The sequence below is a fragment of the Halichoeres trimaculatus genome, unplaced genomic scaffold, assembly GCF_033239565.1.
Source record: "Halichoeres trimaculatus isolate MK-OKI-2021-1 unplaced genomic scaffold, fHalTri1.1 fHalTri1_scaffold_4, whole genome shotgun sequence".
Taxonomy (NCBI): Eukaryota; Metazoa; Chordata; class Actinopteri; order Labriformes; family Labridae; genus Halichoeres; species Halichoeres trimaculatus.
The window spans coordinates 21,756,039-21,782,879 of record NW_027437182.1 but is presented as its reverse complement, the minus strand read 5'-3'; the positions used below and the strand labels follow the sequence as shown (position 1 = coordinate 21,782,879).

General features: G+C 39.1%; 2 protein-coding genes across 3 annotated transcripts in view; one reads left to right on the top strand and one right to left on the bottom strand.

The window, feature by feature from the left end:
* Positions 1 to 24,412, bottom strand: part of osbpl1a (oxysterol binding protein-like 1A) — a 30,780-nt gene extending 6,368 nt beyond the window's left edge. For both annotated transcript variants that reach the window (XM_074667538.1, XM_074667539.1), the window contains exons 1-21: positions 24,093 to 24,412; positions 20,564 to 20,693; positions 20,412 to 20,497; positions 20,231 to 20,305; positions 19,996 to 20,107; positions 19,792 to 19,877; positions 18,967 to 19,111; positions 16,801 to 16,868; positions 16,680 to 16,724; positions 14,728 to 14,801; positions 14,448 to 14,511; positions 14,246 to 14,347; positions 11,996 to 12,118; positions 11,816 to 11,897; positions 11,242 to 11,348; positions 5,519 to 5,681; positions 4,078 to 4,252; positions 3,272 to 3,347; positions 1,555 to 1,689; positions 1,375 to 1,472; positions 1,058 to 1,240 (exon numbers count right to left, since the gene is read on the bottom strand). In XM_074667538.1, coding sequence (XP_074523639.1) covers positions 1,058 to 1,240; positions 1,375 to 1,472; positions 1,555 to 1,689; positions 3,272 to 3,347; positions 4,078 to 4,252; positions 5,519 to 5,681; positions 11,242 to 11,348; positions 11,816 to 11,897; positions 11,996 to 12,118; positions 14,246 to 14,347; positions 14,448 to 14,511; positions 14,728 to 14,801; positions 16,680 to 16,724; positions 16,801 to 16,868; positions 18,967 to 19,111; positions 19,792 to 19,877; positions 19,996 to 20,107; positions 20,231 to 20,305; positions 20,412 to 20,497; positions 20,564 to 20,687 — 2,123 coding nt within the window. In that variant the 5' untranslated portion in view covers positions 20,688 to 20,693; positions 24,093 to 24,412. The remainder of the gene's footprint in view (positions 1 to 1,057; positions 1,241 to 1,374; positions 1,473 to 1,554; positions 1,690 to 3,271; positions 3,348 to 4,077; positions 4,253 to 5,518; positions 5,682 to 11,241; positions 11,349 to 11,815; positions 11,898 to 11,995; positions 12,119 to 14,245; positions 14,348 to 14,447; positions 14,512 to 14,727; positions 14,802 to 16,679; positions 16,725 to 16,800; positions 16,869 to 18,966; positions 19,112 to 19,791; positions 19,878 to 19,995; positions 20,108 to 20,230; positions 20,306 to 20,411; positions 20,498 to 20,563; positions 20,694 to 24,092) is intronic.
* Positions 24,413 to 24,670: 258 nt separating this feature from the next.
* Positions 24,671 to 26,841, top strand: part of impact (impact RWD domain protein) — a 43,515-nt gene continuing 41,344 nt past the window's right edge. Inside the window, exons 1-3 of the mRNA XM_074668607.1 lie at positions 24,671 to 24,838; positions 26,447 to 26,575; positions 26,738 to 26,790. Coding sequence (XP_074524708.1) covers positions 24,791 to 24,838; positions 26,447 to 26,575; positions 26,738 to 26,790 — 230 coding nt within the window. The 5' untranslated portion in view covers positions 24,671 to 24,790. The remainder of the gene's footprint in view (positions 24,839 to 26,446; positions 26,576 to 26,737; positions 26,791 to 26,841) is intronic.

Genomic DNA, 26,841 nt, shown 5'->3' with positions numbered 1-26,841 from the left:
CTCTTGCAGACTGCTTGTGCAGAAAACCCTTGGGGTTTATTTTTCTGGAAGTAGATCACAGCTGCGAACATCACCAAAAAACTGCTGTAACGATCAAAAGCAAACAGGCCCACAGAGTTGTGCACTTTGCTTTTGTTTTGCATCTGATGAGCTGTTGGCATCTCCTCTCTTTGCAGTGAGGCTTTTTTTGCATGGAGAGAGACCAGTTTTGCACCTGATCACAGCGAGGCTTGCTCAGGCCTTGGTTTTGTATTGTTTAAAAATAAAATACAACTCATAGGGGTGGGAGAGAAAAATGGTGTATTGTAATGTCAGGATTTTTTGATTAACGATTTAAAATAGTAATTTTTTTTTTTTTTCAAAATTTGATTTTTCAAATTTATGTCCCTCATTTTAGTCTTTGTTTATAAGCTGGGTTGGAAAACAAGTTGAAACATCAGATCACCTGAATAAATCTTAAAAACGGACTCTCATGTGATGTGCATTTTTTGGGTAAATATGGCTCCTGATAAAGTCTAAGATACCATCATCATTCAACCTTTTCTATACTATACTAGTGCTTGTATTGCTCTTGTTTCCATACATGTTTAGCTCTTTGTACTCATTTTATATATTCATATGTTTATATATTTATATCGTCTGCAGTTTTATACAGTCTGATAACACTCAGGAAGCCAAAATTTCATACAAAGTGCTCTTCTGTGTAATTTGTGAAATGACACTAAAAGGAAGTCTAAGTCTAAGTTTTTACAGGCACTGGTGTTAAAAAAAAGCAAACTAAAAGTAGTAAAAATTGGAAATATCAAGGAATTTCAATTGCAATTAAACCAGCACTGCAAAAGTTGTAACAGAACTGAATTGGAAGAAAAGCAGCCCTAATAAAGAAACCAAAAAGTAAATATTCCTCTCCAACCTGCACTCATCAAGTACCCTCCCCTTCCTAACTCTATACACAGCTAACAGCCTAAACCATACTCTTGAAAAACAAAACAAAACATAACAACCAAAAAAACCCCTCTACCGTCTTTTTTTGTTTTAAGTATTTAGGACTTCTTACTTCGGGAGCTCCAGCGTGATTGTTCCTTTCGGCTCTGCTTCCACACTTTTGCCCCAGAACTTGAGTTTGGGGTAGATGGATCCATGAAACACAAAGTCCTGCTTCAGCCCCTCAGCGTGGAAGGCACTGACTGGAGGATGGTGGCTCACCTGCTCTGAAATCAGCCTGAAGCCCAGATCCTCTCTGAGACACACAGCAGACATCACAGAGGTTTATACAACATCAGCTGTGGTTAGCAGAATTTATCCCGAGTAGAACAGCAGTTTGTTCGAAATAGTGGGAATATCTGTTATGTTGTTTTGTTTTGAGTTTTTCACCTGATCAGTTCGTACGTTTCTCCCAGCAAAGGGTTAAAGGGTTTCCCTGTCCGCTCCCACTGAGACGCCACAGCAGACACAGCAAACGCAGCCACACACTGAAAACAGATAAACACATTCACATCAGAGAAAGGGGGGTTAAATAATGTTGATGTTCAAAAAGGCAGCAGATGTCTCCACCTTCATCCTCTCCACAGAGTCGGAGATGGTGTTGGCCTGGTGGATGAGGTAGGTGTGCTCCATGTACTCGGTCAGACGCTGCAGGAAGCTGAGTGGCTCATTGAAAATCACTGGCATTGTGATTTTGGAGAGCTCCTGTGGAAGAAAGAGGAGAAAATGAAGGATGTTAGAGGAGCAGGGTGAGGAAGAGAAGTCTCCTTACATTCAGCAGCAGTCTTTTAGAAAGTTAAACACTTGGGGTGAGTGTTTCAAAAGGCCCCTACGCAAAATGTGACAGGTGTGTGCACTTTTTGTTGAATTAAAGAATTGTCTGAATAAATAAAAAAAAAGTAGCAAAGAATCAAATCTCTCACTCTGGTGAAAAAAGGCAGACAAAAAGTTTCTAAAGCTCTTTTCTTTTATGTTCTGAATTGTAAAAACAGCATATGCTTTAGATTTATTTAGTGAACCTAAACCACGGCACAACAACGGAGCATTGGCGTTACAAGCTAATGCTTACATTCTGTCAAAGACAATGCTAACAAGCTTTTTTAAACAATTTAAAGTGTTGATTTTGACAGTTTAAGACAAAATGTATGCAAACTTTTAAAACTGGACTTACTGATGATGATAGTTGTTCCCCACCCCCCAAATTTCTGTGACCTATTATTATGGCTTTAAACCAAGAGTCTAAAACAGAGGGTTTTAGCTGGACAGAACGATTAGCTTTGTGGAAGATATCACTTGGTAAATATTTGTTTTGACTGTTACAGTGCTAACCTTTGAAAGTTAAAATAGTCAACAGATTACTATAACATGAAAATATTCTGAGCTGCAGGCTAAAAAAGTCGCATTGTAGCCACTTCACATAAAGCATGTTAGCTGCTTAGCATATCAGGGTGTTAGCATTTGCTGCTTTGCTCTTGTAACAATGAAGACCTTTACAAAACTAGCCAGGTATAAAATAGTAAGTACATTAGTAAATAAGTAAGGTTTGTGTCATTTGTAACAAACTAAGTAAGTTAGTTCTTATGCAGTTTATTCATTAATTAGCAAGCTAGCTAGCTTATCAGTTAGCTGCATTGGTAATATGTAAGTTGTTCAAAAGGTTAGAATGAACTGTTTGGTCGTTCATAAGTTAGTCAATCAGATTGTTACTTAGCTAGTTTGTTACTTTCTCCACTTGATTATAGTTAATTACATAAGTTAGTTAGGTTGTAAACATTGGTTTGTCAGTAGGTAGTTAGCTGTTTTTTTGTTGGTTAAATAGTAAATGTGGGTGTAGGTAAGCCACTTTTAAGAAAGTTGGTTTGATAAAAAGTTGATATTTGTTTATTCTTTTGTAAGTTTGTTTCTTTTTATGCCTTTGGTTAGTAAGTAAAAAATACATTAACTGGTTGTTGTTGTTTTTATTTAAATAGTTGGTTTTTGAGTGTGTGAGTTATTGTTAAGGTGGTAGTTATATTTTACTTTTCACACACTGGAAATTGGAGCAAATCAAAACCTGTAAAAATATATACCAACTGTAATAACATATGAAAGGATTGCAGTATAATTCTTAATTATGAATCTTAAGTGTATCTGAAATATTAACATCCTGGACCTATCTCTATCATAGTGTAACTGCTTTAGTGCTGAAGCACAGATTTCCAGGATCAAAAACATGTTTCAGCTTTATCTTCTGGGACATGTGAAGCTCTGACATTTAAACCAGTCAACACAGATGGACAATTCTCACCATTCCTATGCAGTTCCTCAGGATACTCCAGATACTGAAGTCATTCCTTGAGAACATTGGTGCAGGTAAACTGGTCCTAAATAACAAACACACACATCAACACACAGTCAGATAATAAGACGCCTTGACTCACTGGTGATGGTCTAAAAATAGCTCCCATTAAAGTAAATGCAGCAGACATATAATAGCTGTAGGTGCCATGCCTTATTCAGGTGAGTACAGTCAACAAAGGCCTGTGGTGTATTGAGTGACATGTTGGAATAAAGCCCAGAGACAGACGACAAACACTGACTCCAAATCAGCGATCAGCTGCTCGTATACATGAACCTCTGAAAAAACGCCTCAAAGGTTTAACAGGCTGGAGTTGAGATAATAAAAGAATAAATCAAAGGAAATTAGCAAACAAGGTGTGTGATAAATATCAGCAGGGGTCATGTAATAATACACTACAATAATAATCCATCCCAACAGTCTGGACTGTTCTCTAAATCAGTCTGTATAGATTAGCTGGTGCTGCAGACAGGTGATTGCATCGCACTGTGACCTTATCAATATTTAACAGCTCTTGCACACACAGCTCTATCTTTTCAACACAACTCTTTCTCTTCCTCCTTCAGCGGGCCGGACCTAACGCTAAATTATTCACAGCATGAAGTGGAAAGACCTGAGGGAGGATGTGGAGCTGACAAACAAAGATAGCCAACAGAAATAAAAACAACATTCAGGAGGACATACAGTGTAGAGGACATCTTTGAGGGCTCAGACATGTATTTTTGGTACCATGGGAGGTTTGTAGTACAGCTGACCTATGCTTTGTGATCCCATTGGGTTGTGCTTCATCCTTGTTGGCGTGCTGATCCTCCTGCATCACGCTGCCAGGTCTGCTTAGCATGACAGAGCCTTCGTCTTCCTCCTCGTCCTCTTCACAGGAATGGCTGGCCACTGTCTCAAAGCCGCTCAGGGAGACCTCGGAGCCTGAGTCTGAAAGAGGGCACAGTATGTCAGTGTGTGACCAAAAAAAAGAAAACGAAACAATTTGAAGACAAGCTTTAGTCACAGCAGCTGGAGAAATGACCTTTTTAACGCCATTAAGTCAAACTTTCTTGATCCATGCATAAACACAGTTAGAGGCAGGGATCATTTAGTCTAACAGACATGTAGACAGCTTTAGCTAACAGGACTCATTCAAGGACTGACAGCTTTATGCGATGACTGCTGAAAAACCACCATACGCTTCTCAGCAAAAAAACAGACTAAACTAATGTTTCTTGAGTGTCAACTTGAGGCTGGCTGCAGAAACACCAAAAAACACATACACAACCATTCAAAAAAGCTGAAATAAACATGTTTACAGCCTGGTTTAGAAAACAGTTCTTGTGCAAATAGCCTCTTCACTTGTAGCTATATGGTGCCTGCCTGTCAGCCATGACAACCATGCTCTTACAGTGCAAAACTGCAGTTTTTAGCACTTCTGCACCTTCAGATTTTTAGACCAGGCATTGCTGCTTGGCCGAAATGTTAATGATCACAATCATATCATATCATGCAGTAAATTCAAACGGTGTTGTAATGTTGAGCTCTCAAATTTGCATGATTCACCAACAGGAAGTGATTCAGCTATTTAACTGTGCTTTACAAGCTCCAAACTGATCCCAACTTTACATCCATGTTAAAGGTCTTGACCTTAATTAATAGTCACGGTTTAGAGTATTTCTGTATTCATCTGAAAAAAAAAGAAAAAAAAACAAAAAAACAAAAACAAAACAAGTCTGGAACATCAGTTATAAAAACAAAATAAATCATCATGCTCCTCAAAACTGAACACAGTCACTGCCATGCATTCATTTTCAAGTTCTATCCTATTCAACAACCTCTTGTCATTCACTGAAGTTATTAAAGGTGTTATGAGGATATTTGCAACTTTACATAAAAGGTTTTGTAATAAAGTAAGAAAGAAAAATTGAGTTCTCCTAAGCTGAAATGTCTGAAATGACATCTTCATGCAGGTTTTTCACACCAGAAATACCATAACAGATAAAATCAAATGCCATCACATTCTCTTAATACAGCAGGCAGCCGCTGCTCTTACGTCAATCTGAGGAGCAGGAAACAAACCAACGACTGTCAGCGGTGAGGAAAAGTATTCCAGCGTCCTAAAGGTGGATGAATGACAGAGCAGCAGGTGTGAGCAGGTCATGGGATCACCTGCAGCAGCTCCTCAACGCGTCCGACGACTCGTCCACTCACCTGAGACAGCATCGTAGAACTCATCCTCACTGAGCGCACTCCGAGGAGAGGATCCCTTGACGACGGATTGTTCAAGTTCGTGGTGCTCGGTGGCGAGAGTCTGTAGCGCCTCAGAGAGGATCTTATTCTTCTCCACCTCCTGCTCCAATTTCACACTGCGCACCTGAGCTCCAAAAAACACACACACACACACACACAGACAAACACACACACACACAGACACAGAGGATACCAATCAGTCACAGAAACATGCAAAACAACGTGAATCACAACCTTGATGTTTACAGTTTGGACTGTGTACCCTCTCTCCAAAAACCAACAGAGAATGAAGATCTCAGTTGAGTAAACCCCTCAGCACTGTCCTCTCATTATATGACACACACACACACAAACACACAGAGGCGCACACACACACACACACACACACACACACACACACACACACACACACACACACACACACACACACACACACACACACACACACACACACACACACACACACACACACACACAGACAGAGCTGAGAGGGACGATCTGTGTTTATCTGTAATGGACAACAGCTGCCTCCATGTCTCAAATAGCCTACACTAGAACATGACTCCCATGAAGAAGATGGGATCAAATATCGTGGCACTGGACTCAAATATAAAACATCCATCACTAAAAGATGTGAGAGATAAAAACATAAAGACGTACACCCTTTTTCAGCTGCTCCTAACTGTAAAAATGATCCACTTTTTCAGCTGTGTATTCATAAAAAAAACTAAACTTCAACAGTATCCTGTAGAAATATGGTTATTTGATGCTATTATTCCACTAGAAGATAATGTAATCTGAGCAGGCTGCTGTGCGAGAGGGGAAAACTTGAGAGAAACTGAGATATACAGGGGGCACACTGAATCTTCTTCTTGTTTCATTAACAGGGAGGCAGGCAAAGTTTATTTTGCCTTCTCAAAGAATTAGCTGAACCCTGCCCTGCCCACTTCTTTTTTTAGCCTTTTGTGTGCTGCAACAATAAACCTAATTCTGGTCTGAAATTTACTCTGCTTAGAAAGAAATCTAAGCTTCCTGCGTCACTGTGCAAAGAACAAATTTCAGCTGCAGCTGCCTGTGGATGATATTTTCTTCCACTTTGGCTACCTTTACCAGAGCTGACAGGTGGGGTGGTATAAGAGCTGCAGTAATGGCAACCCACAAACTGAACTTAAAAGAGGGGTTTCCTGCTGCTCGACCCCCTAACCGGTGCTTCTAAAGTGAGTCAGTATCTTTTCTTCACAGGGAGAATAAAACCAGACCTGCTGCTTCGCGAGCCCTGCATGTGCACACTGAGATATACAGTTCGTATACAGGCCTATTCATGGACAGAGCGCAGAGATCCTGTGAGTCTTTTTTATTGAGAACATACGGCTCAAAAGGCTGCACAGCTGAGCGATGGAGGCCTGGCACAGGTGCGAACCCTGAAAGCACCACTGTAGCTGTTTATCTGAGGACACTTGAACGGTTTCTGGCAGCCTCTGCACGAACCAGCAGCTCTCTAGCTAAAGACGGTTTGTGAGCGTGAGTGGGGGGAGAGAACAACAAGTCCCATCATCACTGCGTCTGCCAGTTTTATAGCCACAAATCAAAATACATCAGGCATTGCAGATTCAGACCATGTGCTGGCTTGTTGTTTAAGATGTAGATTAAAATGACCACCTTGCAGTTCAATGACCAAGGCTGTAGTTTTCACTTATCAGTACAGAATTACAGGGCTGAGACTGGAGATACATTTGAATGTCATAAATTTTTAAAGACTATGTTCTTCTTAACAGGAGAGGTCATAGCTCATCACCACAGGAGGAACAAGGTGCCAGAGGTAACAGCAAGAAAAAAATCAGCAAAGAGAGAAAGATCCTTTCTTTTTCTGGCAAGTCTCTGTTTTAGGGATAGGAATTAAAAAACTGTTCCTGTTGAGAATTGATAAGAAATGTTTCAATCCATCAATATCGTTAGCCTTTGTGCTCAACGATTCCCTTATCAATTCTTTACATTGTACCAGAGACGTCAGATCTTACGTCAATTAGCCTGCTGCAGCTATCTGATTCAGGATTTTCAGCTTGAAGTTTTACTGAAGAACTGACTACATAAAGAAATGTACATTACTCTCTCTCAGGAGATTCATATTCAGTACATTCGAATTGGTATAAATAACCTTATTTACCAAAATAACAAAATAGCGCAAGCCTGATACTAACGTATATGGGGAAATTGCATTGATATGCTAGCAGTTAGCATACACCAGTATAACTTCAGCTTCAGAATAGAATTTCAACTTTCATCACAGAAACATATCACATCAACTTTTTGTAAAATATACTTAGAATATCAAATGTCAAAAGCTAACAGACAACTGAGAGGCTCATGGCTGACTTCATAACTACGGAAAGCTTCCAAACAACTTAAACCATTGCTATAACCACCCTGAGACACTAGATGGCCTACTTGAATTATTAACATATTACAACACAGTACATCAACGTCACATTGTGTGCAATTTTTACCTGTTTCTGTAAAATCATGCCCAGAAATATCCAGACTCAGGGACCAACTACATTTTATTCACTTACAGTATAAACTTGATTAAATGTTGTTGACACAAAAAACCTGTGAAGCTACTTTTTGTACCAAGAAAATTCACAACAGAAATTGATAACGGAATCAATAAAGAATCAAATCGATAAGTGCATCGGCATTGACAAAATCTTATCAATTCCCATCCCTACTCTGTTTCACTGTAAAAAGTAAATTAAAAAGAGGCTTCCATGTCGATGAAGCTAACAGACCACTTTGCTACTTGAAATGCAACAGTGTGATAACCTAAAGCAAATCCTCCTGTGTTAGCAGAGTATATGCTGTTATTTTGGGGTCCAATACACCTCCTTTCCCTTTCACTGGCTCTCTGTGTGTCAGAGGATAGGCTTTAAAATACTCCTGTTGGTTTACAAAGCTCTGAATAGATTAAGGCCAAAACATATCAATGATCTTCTAATCCATTATGAACCACCAAGACCACTCAGGTCATCTGGAACAGGTCTGCTTTTAGTCCCCAGAGTCAGAACCAAACATTGAGTTTTTTGCTTCTGTCATATTTTCACTCACTGTGGTCTCATAACTAGATTATGTCTTTATGTCGTGTAACAAAATTTAAAAGCTGTAGTTCATTTGAAAAAAAGAGAAATGAAAATTGATGTTTTCTGATTAAAAAAAATAAAATAAATAAAAATAAGGTGGGAGTATATTCAACACACTTTTGGGTACCCTGAGACATAAGGAACACAGAAAAAAAAGTGTTGTGGTTCTATCTTTGCAGAATCTACACATTCCTGCACCTAAGATAATCTGATTTGAATTCTAGGCCAGTTTTTGCTTCTGTCACATTTTTACTCACTGTGGACTCATTTTTCACTGCAGTGCAGAGTTAGGTATAAGTACAGGAAAGAATTCCAGGTTTGGTATGCATCCAAAAAATGGTTTACAAGTCTTTTATATATATATTTTATTATATAGTTGTTCATACTGACATAGCAGCTCAGGAGGGAAAAGTCTGGAAATGGATGTTACTACATAAACCACCGCATAAACACTGTGCCCAGTCAGGTGTTATGGAAATTAAGTTCTACATTATCACGGATGTGATGGACAGGGTGAGTGCATGCTGAGTGCTCCGAGCAGTGCTGTCTATTTTCTGTCCTGCAGGGATGTCATCCATGCCTGGGATCCTTCCATTATAATCACATCCATTGAATCAGGCACAAAGAAAACCAATCTGACAGCTTATAATCACCGCACCACACCGAGCTGCTTCATATCGAGGTGTGAAATGTGCCGCAGCACTCTCCTGAACATGGTTTGTTTTTACATGTTGTTTTGTTTTTCCAAAGAAAAGACACATCTCTACACGTCTGAGAGTTACACACAGAACACATCCTGTTCATTATATTAGAGTTACATAATCTATTTTTTTTCTCTAATTTTTAAAAGGGTCAATGGAAATGTCCAAAGAGCCCTTGGAAGATATCCAGATCCCTGTTTTCTGACTGCATTAATATTTTTTCAAGTACTTCCTCAGCTGTAAGTTTATTTTTAGTCTAGAAACTGTCATTATATAACTGAAAACTCCCAATTGTGTCCAACATTCAGAAAAAGGCTAAAAGTCATTTTTTCTTAAAAATTGCAAAATACGAAAAACTTTGAAGGTAAAAGTAAAATCCGGGAATATTTTAAGTAGCTTCATTTTTTTCCAGTCAGTGTTCTGTAGTTCATAAAATGCTGATGTTGGTCATTTTTGGTTATTTTTATGTAGTTTTCCTAAGTATCTTTAAATGCCTTAAATCAATACATGCTGCGCAATATTTGATAAAGTGCAATGTGAGTCATAATTCTTCAAATAGAGACCTTAATAAAATATTTTTAACACTACAGAGGTCTTGTGAATTTTTTTCTCCAATAACAACACTGTTTGTAAATTGATGTTTTGGCCCTTTGTGCTGTGTTTTTCTTGTAGTTTCTGCAGATGCTCAAACAAGTGTGTGCCGCACAACCTCAAGTAAAAGCTGTGGCAAAACTATTTTCACCAGCATCAGAAAATTTCCAGGAAAAATGTTTTTCACATGCCCTCACAGCCAGAGGTTTTTCTCTGCTAACAGGACTCTTAGGAAGCGGGACATGTCGTAGAAAAGGTGCCACTGCATGAATTGTTTACAACATAGCTATGATGGCAGGTGAGCAGAGTCTGATGTTGAGTTTCTACCAAATGTAACCAAGATCATTGGTGCCAGTGAATTACATTTTAAGTCTATTCAAATTAAAAAAAATCTGAACCCAAGCAAATTATTCACATGTGCCAACCAGAGATCCTTTGATAGCCCACGATTGAAAAGGACAAAATTAACCCTTTCTTTCTCTCTCTCTCGCACCTCTTTGTTCACCTCTTGCTTGAGTGTATTTGCGTTCGACTGAAGCTAGTAAACAAGCAAATATTCACTACATGACTTACTAATAATGTTTTTTTTTTTTTTAATAAATATTTTTAATTTGCATCAGTGTCACTTGTATGAAACTGTGCGAGTTGACAAAGGTCATGTGATGTAAATGATACTACCATTCATACTTATGGGCTGTTTCAGTTGCAGCTTCATCCAAATAAAAAAGCTGAAATTTTTCAGGAGTTTAACAAATGTGTGAAATTAACACAAGTTTATTAACAAACAGTTTTATAGAAATTTGGAAATAAAAATGAATTTAGTAAAGCGAGCTGAACCAAGCTGAACCAAGCTTACACTGAAGTCTTTTGAATGTTTTGTAGGCAACAGATTCAAATCCCTAAAATCAGTTAGTATAAACGTTTTGTATAAATTTTGCCAAAGTTTTTTTTTTAGTTTACAATAAATTTAACAGGATTTTGTGAAGAATAATTTCCTGCAGGCGAGCAAAGTAGTGAATTTTCACCACGATAAGGCTATTAAAGTTATGTAAAGTAGGATTTTTAGAGCTTATTCTACCTTAATCTAAATGTGTTCACAATCTCTCTAAACAGAGTGTAATCTTCTGTTTTCAACAAGTCAGCAGCAGAAGTTTCAAAGATAAGATTTCCCAAATAAAACCTTTAATTTGATCTAATTATAAAAACACATAACTGCCCTGCTGAGGGTTGTGGAGTCTGAACAGACTGTGACACTCACCCCCTGCTGTCTGGAGAAAAGACTCAGGCAGACACTCAGACTGGAACTGGTCTCACTGGACAGATCACAGATCTGCTGCATTTTCTGCACGATGGGGGACGGGAACTCTGGAGGGACAAACACAGGAAAGAAGGACGTATGATGGAAAGTGTAAATATAAGTCAAATCTCTGGGGTTTTTTTGGACAAGTACAATTCCAAATCATTTGAGTCAAATTAGCTTCAAGAGAGCAAGTTCCTCTTGTGTGTCAAGATATCTGGACTGATCTTCAATCAAGTCACTTACAGGCAAGTCCAGGTCATGTCTTTCAGGCCAAGTTCAAGTCAACTTTCCAGTTTCATTGACCCAGCCAGGTTAAGTTCTCAGTTTTTGGTGCAAGTCAAGTCAAGGCTCAAGTCTTGAGATTTAAGTCTGATGAACTTTTAGCCTTGAAGGGGCAAATTCAAGTCAAGTGTCAAGTCTTCAAAGCCAAGCTCTGGTCGAGTCTCATCTGAGCTGAAGACAGGAACTGTTACTTGTATTTTGCACTTTGTTGTCCCACTTTAGAGTGAAATAATAGAGAAACCAGATTTACCCTCATCCAGTCCTTCATTTTTCAGCAGGGCCATGAAAGCTGCCACCTCCTCCTCCAGTTTCCTCTGGCTGGCCTCTGCTGCCTGCAGTCAGGAGAAGAGATGAGCTCCTCATGTTCAGTTACGCCACAGCCGGTCATCATGCTAACACGCTAAATATGAGCATTAGTATTCAGAGTTACCTGTAGTGATTCTGTTAGCTCCCCAAGTGATATCCCTTCCTCATCCTCTTCCTCGCTGCCTTGCTCCTGGGAGCAGTAGTGGGTGCTGTAAGCCGTGTGCTCCTCCAGAGCGTCCAGCCAAGTCTGGAACACAACAACAGGTCAAGATTCGACTCAAATCTTAAATCTTTTCCCCCTCTTCCTCTCTCTTGATTTTCATTTCATATTTATCAAAACGGGGTGCAGGACACACTGGCAGCCCCTACAGTTCTCCTGCTCCTGTCCCCCCGTCCCCCCATGTTATATGTTTCTGTCTTTTGATGTTTCTTGAAAGAGATGAAACTGATTCTGATACCCCTTAGCCCTTGTTTTTGTGCACGTCTAGTGAAGTGGCGTACCAATTCTCTGTAAGATCAAGAGGAAGGGCTACACAGCTCTTGAAACAAAGACAAACCAGGGCCTTACTTAAAACCAAGGGGTATGACAAATTTCCCATAATTTCTGTATTTAAAAAAAAAAAAATCAGATATCCTGTCCTTTGCTGCTTCATGTAAACATTAGCCATGTTTGAACTGTGTGTTTTGGAATTGCTCATTACAACAATACACCTAACACTGCTATAGCAACAGCTAAGGCTAATAATAGCTACAATGATGTCAGACCAGGGTGAAAAATTCACAGCAAATGAATGAAGATGTGTTTTCACCCCTACTCCTTGGCACTCAGAACAGAAAGCTGATGGGAAGGGGTAGACGAAGGGGAAGGGGAAAGAGTGACAACTGGGATTGGCCCTTAGTCTGAGCCTTATTTTAAGAACTTGTTTTTTGTCAGAGTCAAAGTGCAAATCTTGCGACGATGCAATGAGGAGGATCTGTTTTAATTGCACTCCCTTGCCACCTTGTGGCCCGGGGTCTCCGCACACTGTCGTAAATCACTTTTAGTGAGGTGTGTGTTTGTTTTGGAATTAAATGGAGATCGGATGGAAACAGAATTTCTTTGTGTAAACCAACTTTCTACTGTACACAACGGAAAGGGTAAGGTATTTACCAGTACAGTTGCGTAGCGATACGGTTTGAGAAGTGAAATCAAGCAAACGTTGTAGTCGCCAGCTATATATAGTGACATCAGCAGCCCGGTGCTCAGAATGACAGTTTGTGAGTAGTTTAGTAGCTGTTCACATTTAGTGCAGCTGGCAGTTCGGTGCTCTAAGACATGTTTGTAATGTTTTACGTTAGTAAACCCTGGTTAGCTATGTCCTGTCAGTCATCTACCAATCAGAGCTAAGGTAACCTCACTCTTCATTTTATTGATAGAGTCACAAGTTTGAACAGACCACTGCAGAATAACTGCTGACTGTGGGTTGGAACGAACATGATCACAAACACTTTAGCCCCTGTGTTATAGAGTGATACAGCCCGAGACACTTAGGCTCCTGTTTCCACCATCAATACAAAACTAGTCATATGAATCATTTTTAGCAGAGAAAAACACAGATCCCTGCTTGGCCCGATCGGGAAGCTAAGAAGCAGCAATTTAAAATAACCTGTAACCGGCTATATTGGTGCTGATAATCTCATTTTAAAGTGTGGATTACGATCAGGCATATATCTCCTCACAGCCTCTTTAAGTCCAAAAACTACTTACAGTGCTTAAATCCTTAATTCTTGTAAAACTAGTGTTGTATAAATATAAAATGTTTAATCTATCACTTTTTTTTGCTTGTTTTGGATTGACATATTAGTGTAACACCACAGCGGTAGGTCAATGGTCATCAGCACTGCTATTTTGGGGGTCATAGGTCAAAAAGTTTGGAAACCCCTGAAGGCGAGTAAGGTGTTAAAGTCTAAACAGTCCTTGTCTGGTCTCAGGTGTTTGGTCAGCTCTAGTTCCATGTCTCTCTGGCAAAATCTGAGACAAGTGTAACACAGAAATTCCAACACACCTCTCTCTGCAACATTAATGTGTTTCTACATCTTTGTCTCTTGCTTTCATTTCAACACAATTCTGGTTTGTCACTTTGAATTTGGATTTTTACCAGTCATGAGACTTCTTTTTATATTTAGAGCTTTTTCTTTTCTTTCTCTTTTCTTTTTTCAGGAGATGTTACAACTCATGACAGCTACTACAGGACTCAGACTTGACAGCAACAGGAAAAAAAAGTGCTGCTCTGGGCAAGGCTTTACAGGCTGTCTGTTTGCATCAATGATTTTTAATAAGGAGAATTCATTAAGAGAGAATCTAAGATAACAACCACGCAGGATTAAAACCTACTTTTCTTGTTGCCTCTGGGTCGTTTTTTGGTGATACTTTGAAGTGATGCACACTTTCATCGAAACACTTGAGGGTAAAGAAGCAGCTGTCTTTGGCTCTGATCTGGAAATGAGAACATTAGAAACACGCTTTGTGTTTTCCTCATATCATACTTAATGAGTGATGTGAAAAGCGTACAAAAAAGCTTAAAAAAACGTCTTACCAGACACTGAGCATGTGTGAGGGCCTTGCAGCCTTGGCGCCTGATGTTGGCAGCAGCATCTGACCTTGGTAAGAGAGACGGAGACGTGATGTTTTTCTGTTATTTTCTTTTCACAGATGACATATTGCCTGTGGAGGTTTAGAGGGCAGAGCACTTCTATCTCCAAGTCATTTATCCATCACTCCCGCAGCACCTTTCTAATCAAAGAGTGCAGCATTTCCTTTTATCTGTGGCAGAGAAATGTTTACTTCTGATTCACAGCCAAGTCAATGTCACCTACTGTTTGGAGTACCAGGACAAAACCCCGTCTTGAAGGACCACCCAGTACGACCGCCAGCCGAAAAACCTGGAACTCTGCAGGATCAGAGGGAAGAATAGGTGAACCAGGTATTTCTTATTAATTTGGTCTTTGTTTTTCTTTAATGTAGGCAAAAAGAGGGGGGAAAAAGAAATCCAGAGACACATTTAAGCATTAAACATCATTTGTGCTTAATTGAAGCACCAGAGCTAAAACGTGTGGGTGAGCTTGTCTGGGTTATTTTGGGACAGATAAGCTGTACAAGTTTCTTCAATCAAGATTTTTTGATTCCTGTAGTTACATTATTTTGAAGTGGTCAGAATTAATCCACTCTGAAGCAGAAACTGAGACTTTATTCAGCTCTGGTTCACAAACATTTGGGGAGGAAGTGACACGAAATAAACTGTGGCTCGGCTAGCTTTTGTGCAAATGAGACAAAATGATATGGTCTTACTCAAAAGGGGATAAGTGCATCACAAACTGTGCTGCAGCACTAACATTATTTTACCATGGCTGTATTTGTTGTGCTCATACTTTTCAGTGGTTGTGACAGGAATTTCATCTCTGGATGACCATAAAATAACACATCTGCACACATAGGCTGGCTGCACATGAGACAAGTTCAAGATCAGTGTTGCCACAGTTGCCTTGAAAAAGTAATCTGATTACTGATTACTCCTTTGAAAAGTAACTGAGTTACTTTAATGATTACTTGATTTTAAAGTGAGATTTAAAGTTAGTTTTTAGTTGCGTTCAGCGGCTGCCGACAACATCCCCAACCGACTCATAGAGCTGCACAAAGCTGTGCCATTATGATTACACTGAAGAACTATAGGAGTCTAAATATTTGGCTATAAAAGGAAAATTCAGAGGTGAATGGTTATTATGAAATATATACTTGACAAATAAAAACAAACAATATTAATTTCATACATTTTGAATTTTTAAATACAACTAAAGAAAGCTTGTACAGTACTTTTTTTAGTGCACTTCAGCACTGTTCAGTTAAATTTTAGCTATAGTTTGTTATTTTTCTTGACACTTTGTTTGAATTTAATTTAGTTTATATCAGTTACTTTTTTTTTATCAAAGCTGTAGCCTGTGGATCCAAAATTAAATAAAATTGAAGTATGGGCCCCTGGTTGGGGCACCCAAGTCTAAAAAAAACTGGGCACGCCCCTGCTTGTCAGTTCGTACCTCATCACTGAATAACGCTGGCATCACTCTTCAAGACGGACTGATTTGCCCCCTCAGTGATCGGGAAGGTTGTTGCAACACCATTATATGTCCAAATAATCTTTAAGCATGTGGAGTCAATATGATAATTTATTTTATGATTCCTGACTGGACTCCCTCTGACAACATACTCGCATAAACCAATGAGAGGAGCTGACTGGTAATCTCCCTTGTGCTCCTGCTGCAGCAGCCACCGATTTATTTTTAGAGAATGGTTGGTAAAAGCTGTAAAACTACAGGCAATGTAAATATAAAATATAGAATATGTTACCTAAAAATCTGTTTCATTGAATTCACAAAAATTAAAGAAACATGCTACTGTACAGATTATGTTGATCCTACTCTGTGGGAGAGACTTTCTTATTGTAAAACACACCAACACACAACTTTATTAAAAAAGTGAGAGGAATAAACAGAAAGATGATAGATTTGTAGCTTTCACAACAATTTATTTCGAAGGTTTTTCATTTTGATTTAAGATTTAATGTGCTGCAGAAATTGGATTTTCTGTTTTGCATTAGCCTCCAAGGTAGACCTTGGTCTAGACATGTTTGAGTCAGATTTTGTTTTTTTTTCTGTTTTCAGCAAGGTCTCTGGGTAGAAAAATAAGAAGTTGTTTTCATCCCCGTTCAAATGTTTCTCCTCAGTTCCAAAATAAACTCAGCTCCTACATCCAATACTTAGACCCAGACTTTTACCTTCCAGAGGAGTCCCTCAAACTTCTTGACGTGTCGGGTCAGACCCTGTAAATGGAGGACACGACAAACTTGACAAAGTGATTCAGAGGCTCAATCAAAGTAACTTCAGCAGAGTACTCACTCGATGAACGTTGCTTTCAAGGATCTGCTTCATTGCTGAATCACTGGCCAGGTCAAACACTGTTTGTTCTGTGAGTGGACAAGAGACAAGAGGAGCTTTTAGCAAAAAGGACACACAGGAACTGAGACTGGGAAAAAAACATGCCCCCTCTCTGTTTTGCTCATCATGGGTGTCAGGACAGATTTCAGCGCGGTCAGGATGACAGCAGATAGTGCAGCTTTGTGCAGCAAAGATTTGATATGTTAACAGCTCATTTTAGTCACTTCTAGACGTAAATCAGGTGCAAACCACACAGCAGCAGAAAATTACGGACATATTAGCTCAAGAACATCATAAGCACAATCTGCTTTGTGAACTGGATCTTCAGACGGAGCAAATAGTTGGGACAAATGATTCTTGACCTTCAGTGTCCTGGAGCAACAATTCTCAGTTAGACTGAAACATTTTGATGCTTTATTGGTCTATCACCTTTTTATTTAAGTAATACAGACATTGTGTAAAAATGTATTTAAAAAAAGAAAAGAAATGTTTTTATCGCAGCATTAGTGGTTATAAAGAAATGCACAGTGGTGTGATTGGTTTAAATGGTAAGGCTGGGGCTACTCAATGGAGGCCCCAAGAGACAAGTAAAACAAAACCTGGTAAATTATGACATAAATCTATTCCCACATTGACACAATAAACAATATTTTGAAAGCATGAACTACAGTCTAAATTTGGCTCTCTACTTTTTCTTTATCTCCCCCTGGAAAGTACCTGCTCCTGGGACCAGAAAAAAAATGCAACATCAGTTATTCTGAAATGAGTCCAAAGAGGTCAAAGAACAAAGATCAAATTTTTTTAATCTGTATAATGTCTACTCTTTTAATTCAATTTCCAGCAAATGTAAAAAAAATAAAAGAATCAATAATACTTGCTACACATTTACCCCTTAAGGCAGGGGTCTTCAAAGGAGGACCCCCTAACTGATGGAGAGACTAGTCAAGGACCCCCTTATACATAAATAAGTACAAGTAATTGTGTGTTATATTAAACTGGGCCTGGTACTATACCTATTTTAGTGTGCATTAAGTGTTAAGATATTCTGAGGAACCTGACAGAGCCAGTATGTGACCACGTGATTGGCAGAGCAGCGACAGAGGCGGGTCTTCCTCTGTCTTGAGGATTTAGAAGCTACTGTGTGAACCTGTGTGGGGGTTCTGTGTTGCTTCACTTTTGACTGAAAGATAACATCTTTGGCCTTTGTACATCCACTGATGTGTGTTCAAAGACATTAACATGACTTAAAATTGAAGTACTTAGAAATAATTACTTGAAAACAAAAAATGTCACGGACTCCCTGCAGTACCTCCACAGAACCCCCAGGGCCAATGTGCCCCCCATTGAACCACTCTGCCCAAAGGACAACACTTACAGTTTGCTCTGGATAAATCTCTGCCCGATAAGGATCAGATGTCCATTTAAAGATAACTCTGTTAGAGCTTAAATAAAGATAGAATAGTGTACCTGGAACTATGAGAAAGACAAGTAATACTTTCAAAAGGTCAGAGGAATAAGAGAGGCGAGGCCAGCAAGCTGAATGTTTCTGATTGGCAGAGCAGTGCTTTACGTCCCCATCCTGTAAACTGGAGACATGTCCCACTTACTACCCTCCACTGGTCTGGTGGAGTTGTACAATTACTTTATTTTATCTCCATACAGCCCTGCTCTGATATGTTTGATCTTCAGAGACTTTAGGCTGCAGTGGAAAAACAGACAACAATGGGCCAAAAGATCCGTTCAGTGAGTTTTCACCACCACAACACCTCGATTTAGGACACAAAACAATAGAGGGCTAAATGAACTAGCTCTGAAAAAGTTCCCTCTAAATGTTTTTCTGATGGCCTTTCTGTTTTTCCAAACTATTTAATGTTTTATTCAGATTTTCTTTGAACTAACCCAACAATGGGTCCATCTCTGTGTAATTAATTTCTTACTCCTCCTCTTGGGCTGTTGCTCGAAACCTCCAAGCGCAGCTCATTGATGTATTTTTTAATACATTTTGGGCAACAATGAATCCTTTCTGCTCAAAGGGCGTCCAAACATCAGGCTTAGAATTCACAGTGGCACACTTTTTAATAGGATGCATTCATTGTTGGTGTTTTCTGACTGACAGCTCTGTCTCACCGTTTTTGTTTTTGATGTTTGGGTTGGCGCCGCTCTTTAGCAGCTTCAGGGCGCACTGCTTCTGCCCTCGATACGCAGCTGAGTGCAGCGGAGTGTTGCCCAGCAGATCTGTGCAGCCGATGTCCGGAGGGTTTTTCCTGCTGAGCTGTAACAAAACCCAGAAAAAGAGACAGGCAGATGAGCTGTTTGGTCCTGATCGTCCTGCAGCTTTTCATACTCCTGCTAAAAACTATGGGTTAGATTCTACTTTCAGCTGTCTCCGGACCTGAACCTGCTCACACTATTAGAGTGTAAGAAAGCCAGTTAATTCAACGTGTTAAAACTTGTCAGACCCTTTCTAGAGATCTTTTGATGAGGCTTTTAGGATTTGTGTTGTTGATTTAAAGGAGGTCTTCGTTTGTGGACCTGTGAAGCCGTAAAAATATTTAGCTGTAATTATCAGTTTATTGACAAAGAGTCGTTTCAAAGAGGCTGACACCAACATGCCAACAGTGATCAAGTTAATGTGCTAATTTTTAACATGTATAATATTCCCAATGACCACCACTTTATTGAATGTGAGTGTAGTTCATATATTCTGGTGAACTTTCATTCAGTCATGTTTTTTTCTGCAATACTTTCTGATGCTTGCGTCCTCTTTTGTCCCCTTTGAGTATTTTGTTTTTGACGTAACCTCTGTGTGTGAATTGAGTCCTATTTCACATCAAGGAGAAGTAAATCCATCTGCATTTATTTGGCATTGCTAAAAACACCATTACTAAATAGACATACACAGGAATAAGAGCAGAAGTCAAAACACTAAGTTTTCAGTTTGTCGACACTAACCAGCTGAGTCAGGGTCGAGAGGTCTCCTTCTCGTGCAGCCTCCAAAAGCTGCTCCTCAAGTTTCCTCTCCTCTGTCCTCTCAGCCGCTGGACAAAAAGTTCAAAAGAAGCAGGATTTAGGAATCCCAACAAATAACAAACATCTTACACGAATGAGTATAAAAGAAGCAAACATGGAGCATGGTTTTATGATGATGTGTCTCACCTTCCAGCATGCTTCTGATTTCTGCGTTCTGAGTGACGTCTTTGGGAATCTGAGCGGTCCCATTGATGACAGTCGCACATGCATCATAGTGAAGCAGCAGCATGACGACCTCCTGATCGATACGTTAATGATTCATTCATTGATGTTTAAAGGCATGCACCAAAACCAAACTATCACCAAAAAAAAGACTTAAGAAGAGAAGAAGATTCTCTAAACTGATGATGCACGAACTTACCTTTCGTCCAGTAAACGCAGCTTTGTGTAGCGGTGTGTCTCCAATGTTGTTTGGCAAATTAACATCTGCACCAGCCTTCAGGATGAAAACACACACACACAGACACACACCTTAGCATGACTGGTACACAAAATCAAAACTAAAAGTGTTTTTTTCTAGAAGGTAAAAATAAAAAACTGACTTTGAGTAACTCTTCCACCACATGTTTGTGTCCAAAGTAACAGGCGAGGTGAAGAGGCGTCCAGCCCAGGTTTGACTTCTTCTTACCTGAGTGAAAGCACCTTTAATAAACCGGACTGTAAGTGGTCATAAATCCACAGGTGACACTCATACCTTTGCAGTTTATGTTGATCTGCGTCTCTTCCCGTATTGTCGACATGAGCAGCCTTTGGATCCCCGGCAGATCTCCATTACGGGCAAACCGCAGGAACTGCTCCTCGGGATCCAGCTCCTCCATCGACCCCTGCAGAGGAGAGGCGGGACACAAACAGAGACAGTGTTTTTAAGAATCACTTTATTGCCCTTTCCCATATTTTGAGAATGTATAAAATTTAACAATGCGGAATATCCACACTAAACGTGCAGATTTTCAAACCACAACTTATTCATGTGTTAAAGAAATCCCTGAATCTGTCTGCAAAATTCTCATAAAGGCCTGTTCTACAAATAACACAAGAGCTTAACAAGACTTGTTGACATTATGAAGGATCTCCAAACTGGTTCAAGACAGTTTAGAGGGGTGGGCCTCACACACTATGATTTGCTGGATGTCTTGTGTTTTAAAATGTCAGTTAATGAAGGAAGAAGTCTGAAACAGTTTCTCTTGAAACTCTTGAAGCTTGACTTGGCAAACTTTTGATATTTTATCGTAAATTATTATTTTCTTAAACAATAAAGTTAGGTATTTTCCAGTACTCTTACTTTACTTTGCTGCACTTAGAGCAGTTAAAACAGTTCAACTTTTGCAACACGACCCACTTATCAGTGTGTATTTCTCTTTCATTCACCAATCAAAATAAAGACAGGGCGGGACTTCTGAAAACAACTTAGTTAACGAAGACAGAATAAAGTCACTAAAGCTGCTTTTTCAATAGCAGGAACTTTCTCCGGGAACAAGAAACCTTTTGAGGAGCTCTGTGCATCTACAGCATGGACTAGGTTTATTTATTTATTTATTTTCCTCTTGAAAAGATCTTGCTCTGGGAGTAGTCCTTTCCAAAGGTTTGAGAAATTTGAGAAGTGGGGCCTGTGAGCTGAATGTTTCTGATTGGTAGGATGCTCACTCTCCATCTACGATAACATCACACCCAGCACTGATTGACTTGGTTTAATAACTCTTGAACAATCATTTTCTTTGAGCCTGATAGTGTGAATGTCTCTCTGTCATCTCCTGGAATCACAGTGTTAAGAGTGACCCTGTGAACTGGAGACTGTCAAATGAACATTTCATTGGATATTGAGTTTATAACAGTTGTTGAAACACAGAGGGAGCCCCTGGGGATTGATCCTAGTTTAGTTTTTAAATCAAATGTCCAAATCACCTCAACAGAAAGGTGTTTAATGATCATCTAAAGAAATTTTAGAAGGTTGCATCCAGCTGACAGTCTCCAGTTGACAGGGTCGCTCTCTAAACTGAAACACCAGTCAACATCTACCATGGCTTTTAAAATTAGCCGTCTTGCTTTAAGTTGAAGGTTTCAGGTGATTTGAATCCGTTTTGTTTTCAAGTAACGCAATAAATGCAATGCACAATGCAATAAGGCATGATAAAAACCAGCCGAAAACTTAACACTTCCAAGACAAGAAAAACAGTAGGACAAAGGATTTCATTACCTAACTACAAAAAGTGTATAAAATGAGGCCATGAGGGATGATTGTGAAAAAAAAAGCTGTTAGTAGAAATAAGCTTGGAAGTGGCCATGCTTGAAACATTAAATGAGTTAAATCCACCACTTTCATGTATTAAGAAGGATTAAAAACAGTCTTTTAAAAAGGACAGTCTTCTTATGCTGTGACCAAAACCTGCAGATCATTGTTATGCAGGTGCTTGGTCACAAGCTTAACTGTTGAACATGCTAGGATATCCATCCCATGATAACGCTGAAAAAAAACCTGACGATTGTTTGAATCAAATACTTTTTAGCATTTCGGTCTTGACCAAAGCACAAGACCAATCTTTTCAGCTTCCACCTCCAAAAACGCTTCAGCCTACATTTCCCCAAATGCATTGCACAGTACCTTTCATTAAACTCTCCCTACCGTTTCTAAAACAACACTCTTAGCTGGCGACCCTACAAGAGCACCACGTCTACATCAGAGCTAATAAATTTCATTTTCACAGATTTTATCATTTATTATCTAATGAGCTGAGTGCATCGATTAGTGTTTCAGACCTCCAGAGATCAGCCGGGAGAGGTTGTATTATTGCTCAATCAGTCGTCATCTGTGAGTCTACAGAGCATGTGAGTAAAAAAAAAAAAAAGTCACAAGGGGAAGAAAGTGACGCTGCCAGAAGAGAGGAAGAAGAAGAAGAAAAAGAAGAGGAGATTTATGTGATTAGAAAAGGTGTCAGTCATCAGACAGGCCTGACAGGAAAGAAACAACTCCTCCTCTGTTCACATGACGCTCTGTGTGTGTGTGTGTGTGTGTGTGTGTGTGTGTGTGTGTGTGTGTGTGTGTGTGTGTGTGTGTGTGTGTGTGTGTGTGTGTGTGTGTGTGTGTGTGTGTGTGTTTAAATCAAACTGTGGTATGCAGAAACAATGACAGAGTTTACTGTATGACAGGTCACATGACTTTTAAGAAGAAAAAGCAAACCTCAGGGTGGATCCAGATATATCAGATGAGTGCAAAGCTTTGAGAAGAAACTGAACAGGTTTACCTGTGACTGAGCATTGAGCAACACTAACGGTTACTCCACCTGTCCACCTAGTGCAGCACTCAACTGTTTTAAAAGACGAGGTAAGAGTTTTGACTGTGAAACCTCAAATGTAAAAAGTTAGGCGTTACACTGAACTTTACCTGTGAAAATTTGACCACAAAAAAACGCAACCCAAACCAAAACAAAACAAATCAGAAAACTTCAACCACAGAAAACAAAGTATACCAGACTTTTAAGTGTGAAACCTCTACCATAAAAAACAACCATACAAACAAACATGGAGCAATAAATGCAGAATAAGAAACTTTCATTGAAAAACTTAAACCACAGAGACTACAGAATACCAGACTTTTACTCTGAAACTTCAACCACAGAAAACAGATAATATGAATGAGTTGTTCTCTGCCATGAAAACTAAGAATAAAACAGAACTTTTACTGCAAAGCTTTTTTTTTTTTTTTTTTAACCTTTTCAAAGTCATTTACTATAAAACTTTAAACACAAAATTGCTGAAAATGCTGAGGGAAAACAACTAGCTTTGTTTTTATGGTTGAAACTTCTCTGTAAAACTTTCTCAATGAAATGTCAGAATACTGCTTTTTCTGAGGTTTTTGAGTTGATGAACTAAAATGCAGTACTATTACCGCTTAAGGTTCATGGAGGTGAAGTTTAACTCTAATATCTTAACCACATAAAGTTAAGAATAGCATGTTGCGTTGGTGTTACTTAAAATACAAGAAATACATTTGCTCTGGTAGTTTTACATTGATATCGTTTATCTTTTGAAGCTAAGTGTGCTGTCGTGCTTTATTTTTCACATTTCAATAAAAAAAAATACTTTCTCTGTTCTGTTTGAAGCAGAGCTGAACAGTACTTTCCCTGTGGAGAGTGTATTGTGTGCAGCTATCAGTGTGCGGTGTGCCTGAGGCAGCAGCGACATGATTCAGGCAGATGAGAGCTGCAATGAGTCCGGCACACACTTACTGGTCTTAACGGTCCTGAGGGGGCCGATCCGGGTCCTGGGTCAGATCTGCTCACTGGGCCCCTTCTTGAGGCTGCATGTGATGGATTAAGCCCCTCTGAGCTGCTTCCTGCAGCACAAACATCATCTGACACACACTCCTACACGTATACGCCTGCACACACTCTCACACACACGCTCTTGTGTTTACACCATACAGTCGATAGTACACACACACGCATGACACACTCCACGTTTAACTGGCACTGTCCAATGTTCAAATCCAGCTACCCCAGTCTCGCCCTTACACACCTCTGCTGTCTGTTTACAATCAGATCAGCTGATCGGCTCAAACCGGAACTCACATGGCGCCACCGTTTCCTCCTTTCAAAGTAAAAGCACCAACAGGCTTTAAAACGTAGGTGAAGTAGTTCATGTCGCACATATTAACAAAACACGACTGTGTGCCTCATAATTGCTCATTTAAATCAAAATTACATTTAACTTGTCTCATTTAATGAACTTTTTTGCATTATATTTGTCCTTTAATTTAGAGGACAGAACCCGGATGTCATATCAACCCGTCAGCTTTGCCCTGGAAGCAGTTCATTTCTCCACACACACACCTCTAAACCAGCTGATTACTATCATGTAGTGCATGTGCTCTTTAGTGTCAAAAGATATATTCTTCTTTTTTAACACTTGTGGATGAAATGAAGAAATGACCGACGTTATAACTCCGGAGAATGGGGAAGATCTGCAGGCTCAGGTCAGACTCCATGTTGGAGAAACATCTCTGATAAAGTTCAGATAAAAGCTGAGAAGTTTGGTTCAGTCCTGTGTTGTAGTGGTGAAATGTGGCCTGCAGAGAGCGTAGAAGTCAAACTTGGTCTGTGCAGATAGTTCATGAGTAATGAGTTTGAATATATTTTAAAAGAAACACACAAACAGACGTTGCAAAGTTAACAGCAGTGAATGAGTAAATGGGCACAGGCTACACACTGCTGACTTCTCCACATTAAGGCAGCATTAACAGCACAAAACAGGAAAAAAAAAAAAAATTAGTCTTAATTACTTAACTGCATTAGAGTTTGCTGCTGCCGAATTGGTTTCCTGATTGAATGCTCATTCTGTCTTAATTTATGCGATGCACTCAGTGGACTGTCTTCATTGTAAATCAATTTTAGGTGCATGTATCCCATGGAAGGCGTTATGCAAATTAAACCATTATTTATGATATGCTCTTTATGAAAATAAAAACTGCACCAGCATGGGCTTGATTTACATCTATCTTTTTTCTTTGCAGAACTTTTAATTTCAAAGGGGAAAACGACAATTAAGAAAAAGATTTAATTATTAGAGCATTATTATACCAGGATTAGTGTTGCATCCATGCATCCATGCAGTGGCATAAACATTTGCACTTTTGAAAGTATTTTCATATAATTTTCATAATCATGGTGGTATACACTGTACTAGTTTGAAATTAATAATGAAATAGATTTATGTTCACGGAAACATGAGTGATGATAAAAACAATTAATTACTGCTGTTGTATATGGAACAACATACAGCCATTACATAATAGTCATATATGATAAAACAGTGTTTATAGTGTAAAACAATATTGCAGTGGTGATAATGATAATGAAAAATAAAGCCAAAAAACCTTGTGATGAATTGATAACAGCAAGTGTGATTTCCACCAAGGAATCATATTAGTTTTCAAAGAAGTGTTACTTGAGGGCCTGAAGATCCCGTCCACCCAGGATTGTTTTTTGTGTTTGTTACTTATATATATACGTTCCGTGGATGATGAAATTCATTAATTCCTTCTTATATTTCTCTAAGCAACATTATTTTGCAACTGTCCACCTGTTTGCTCTCACAGTCTCTCACAGATTGGTGAACCACCTCCCATCTTTCCTTCTGAGAGACTCAGCGTCTCTGAAGTTGTCTTAGTTCCCAGTCATTTAACTAAGAAGTTCTTCCAGCTGGTTATATATGAGCATAACACAGTTTTTTTTGTTGTTGTCCCTGTATCAGTTGTTTAAACTTGTCACAGATATAATTCTAAAATGAGTTCAATTTTTTTTTTTTACTTTTGTAAATTTGATAATTTGCCTTTACATTCGTTTTTTAAACAAAGGGTGTGAATTATTTTCAAATCATGATACTCTGTGTGTTTTTTCTTTAAATATTTTGCACGGCAGAGCTGAGATTTAAAAATGCAGTCATGCAGATCACAAACTGAGACAGGGTTTTGTATTGTTATTATTATTATGTTTGGTACATTGTTATAATATAAATACAGAGCTGTGCCTGTAAGAATGAATTCTCAGTGTGACACGGATGGCTGATGTTTTTATTCATGCAGATTGAAGAGGTGGAGGCTCTGTCTGCCATCTATGGAGATGAGTGGTGTGTTATAGATGAAGCATCCAGAATATTCTGCATCAAAATATCCAACGGCTTGGATGAGCCCAAACTGACAGCATGTTTGCAGGTAGTTAACAGCTTTTGGTTATTAATTAAGGATGAAACAATCAAGAAGGAGCTGTTTAATACTGATCCTATGAAAGAAAATGAAACTGATGATATCATCTGGTTTTGATTGCAAGTTTTTGTTGTTTGCCTTAATTCAAACTTCTGTTTCCTTAATGGTCAGATTATTCTCCCTCCTGATTACCCAAGCTCTGCCCCGCCCATCTACCAGATCAAGTGAGTCTAATTGATCCTGTGATGTAAATTCAATGTGATCTGATAATAAAA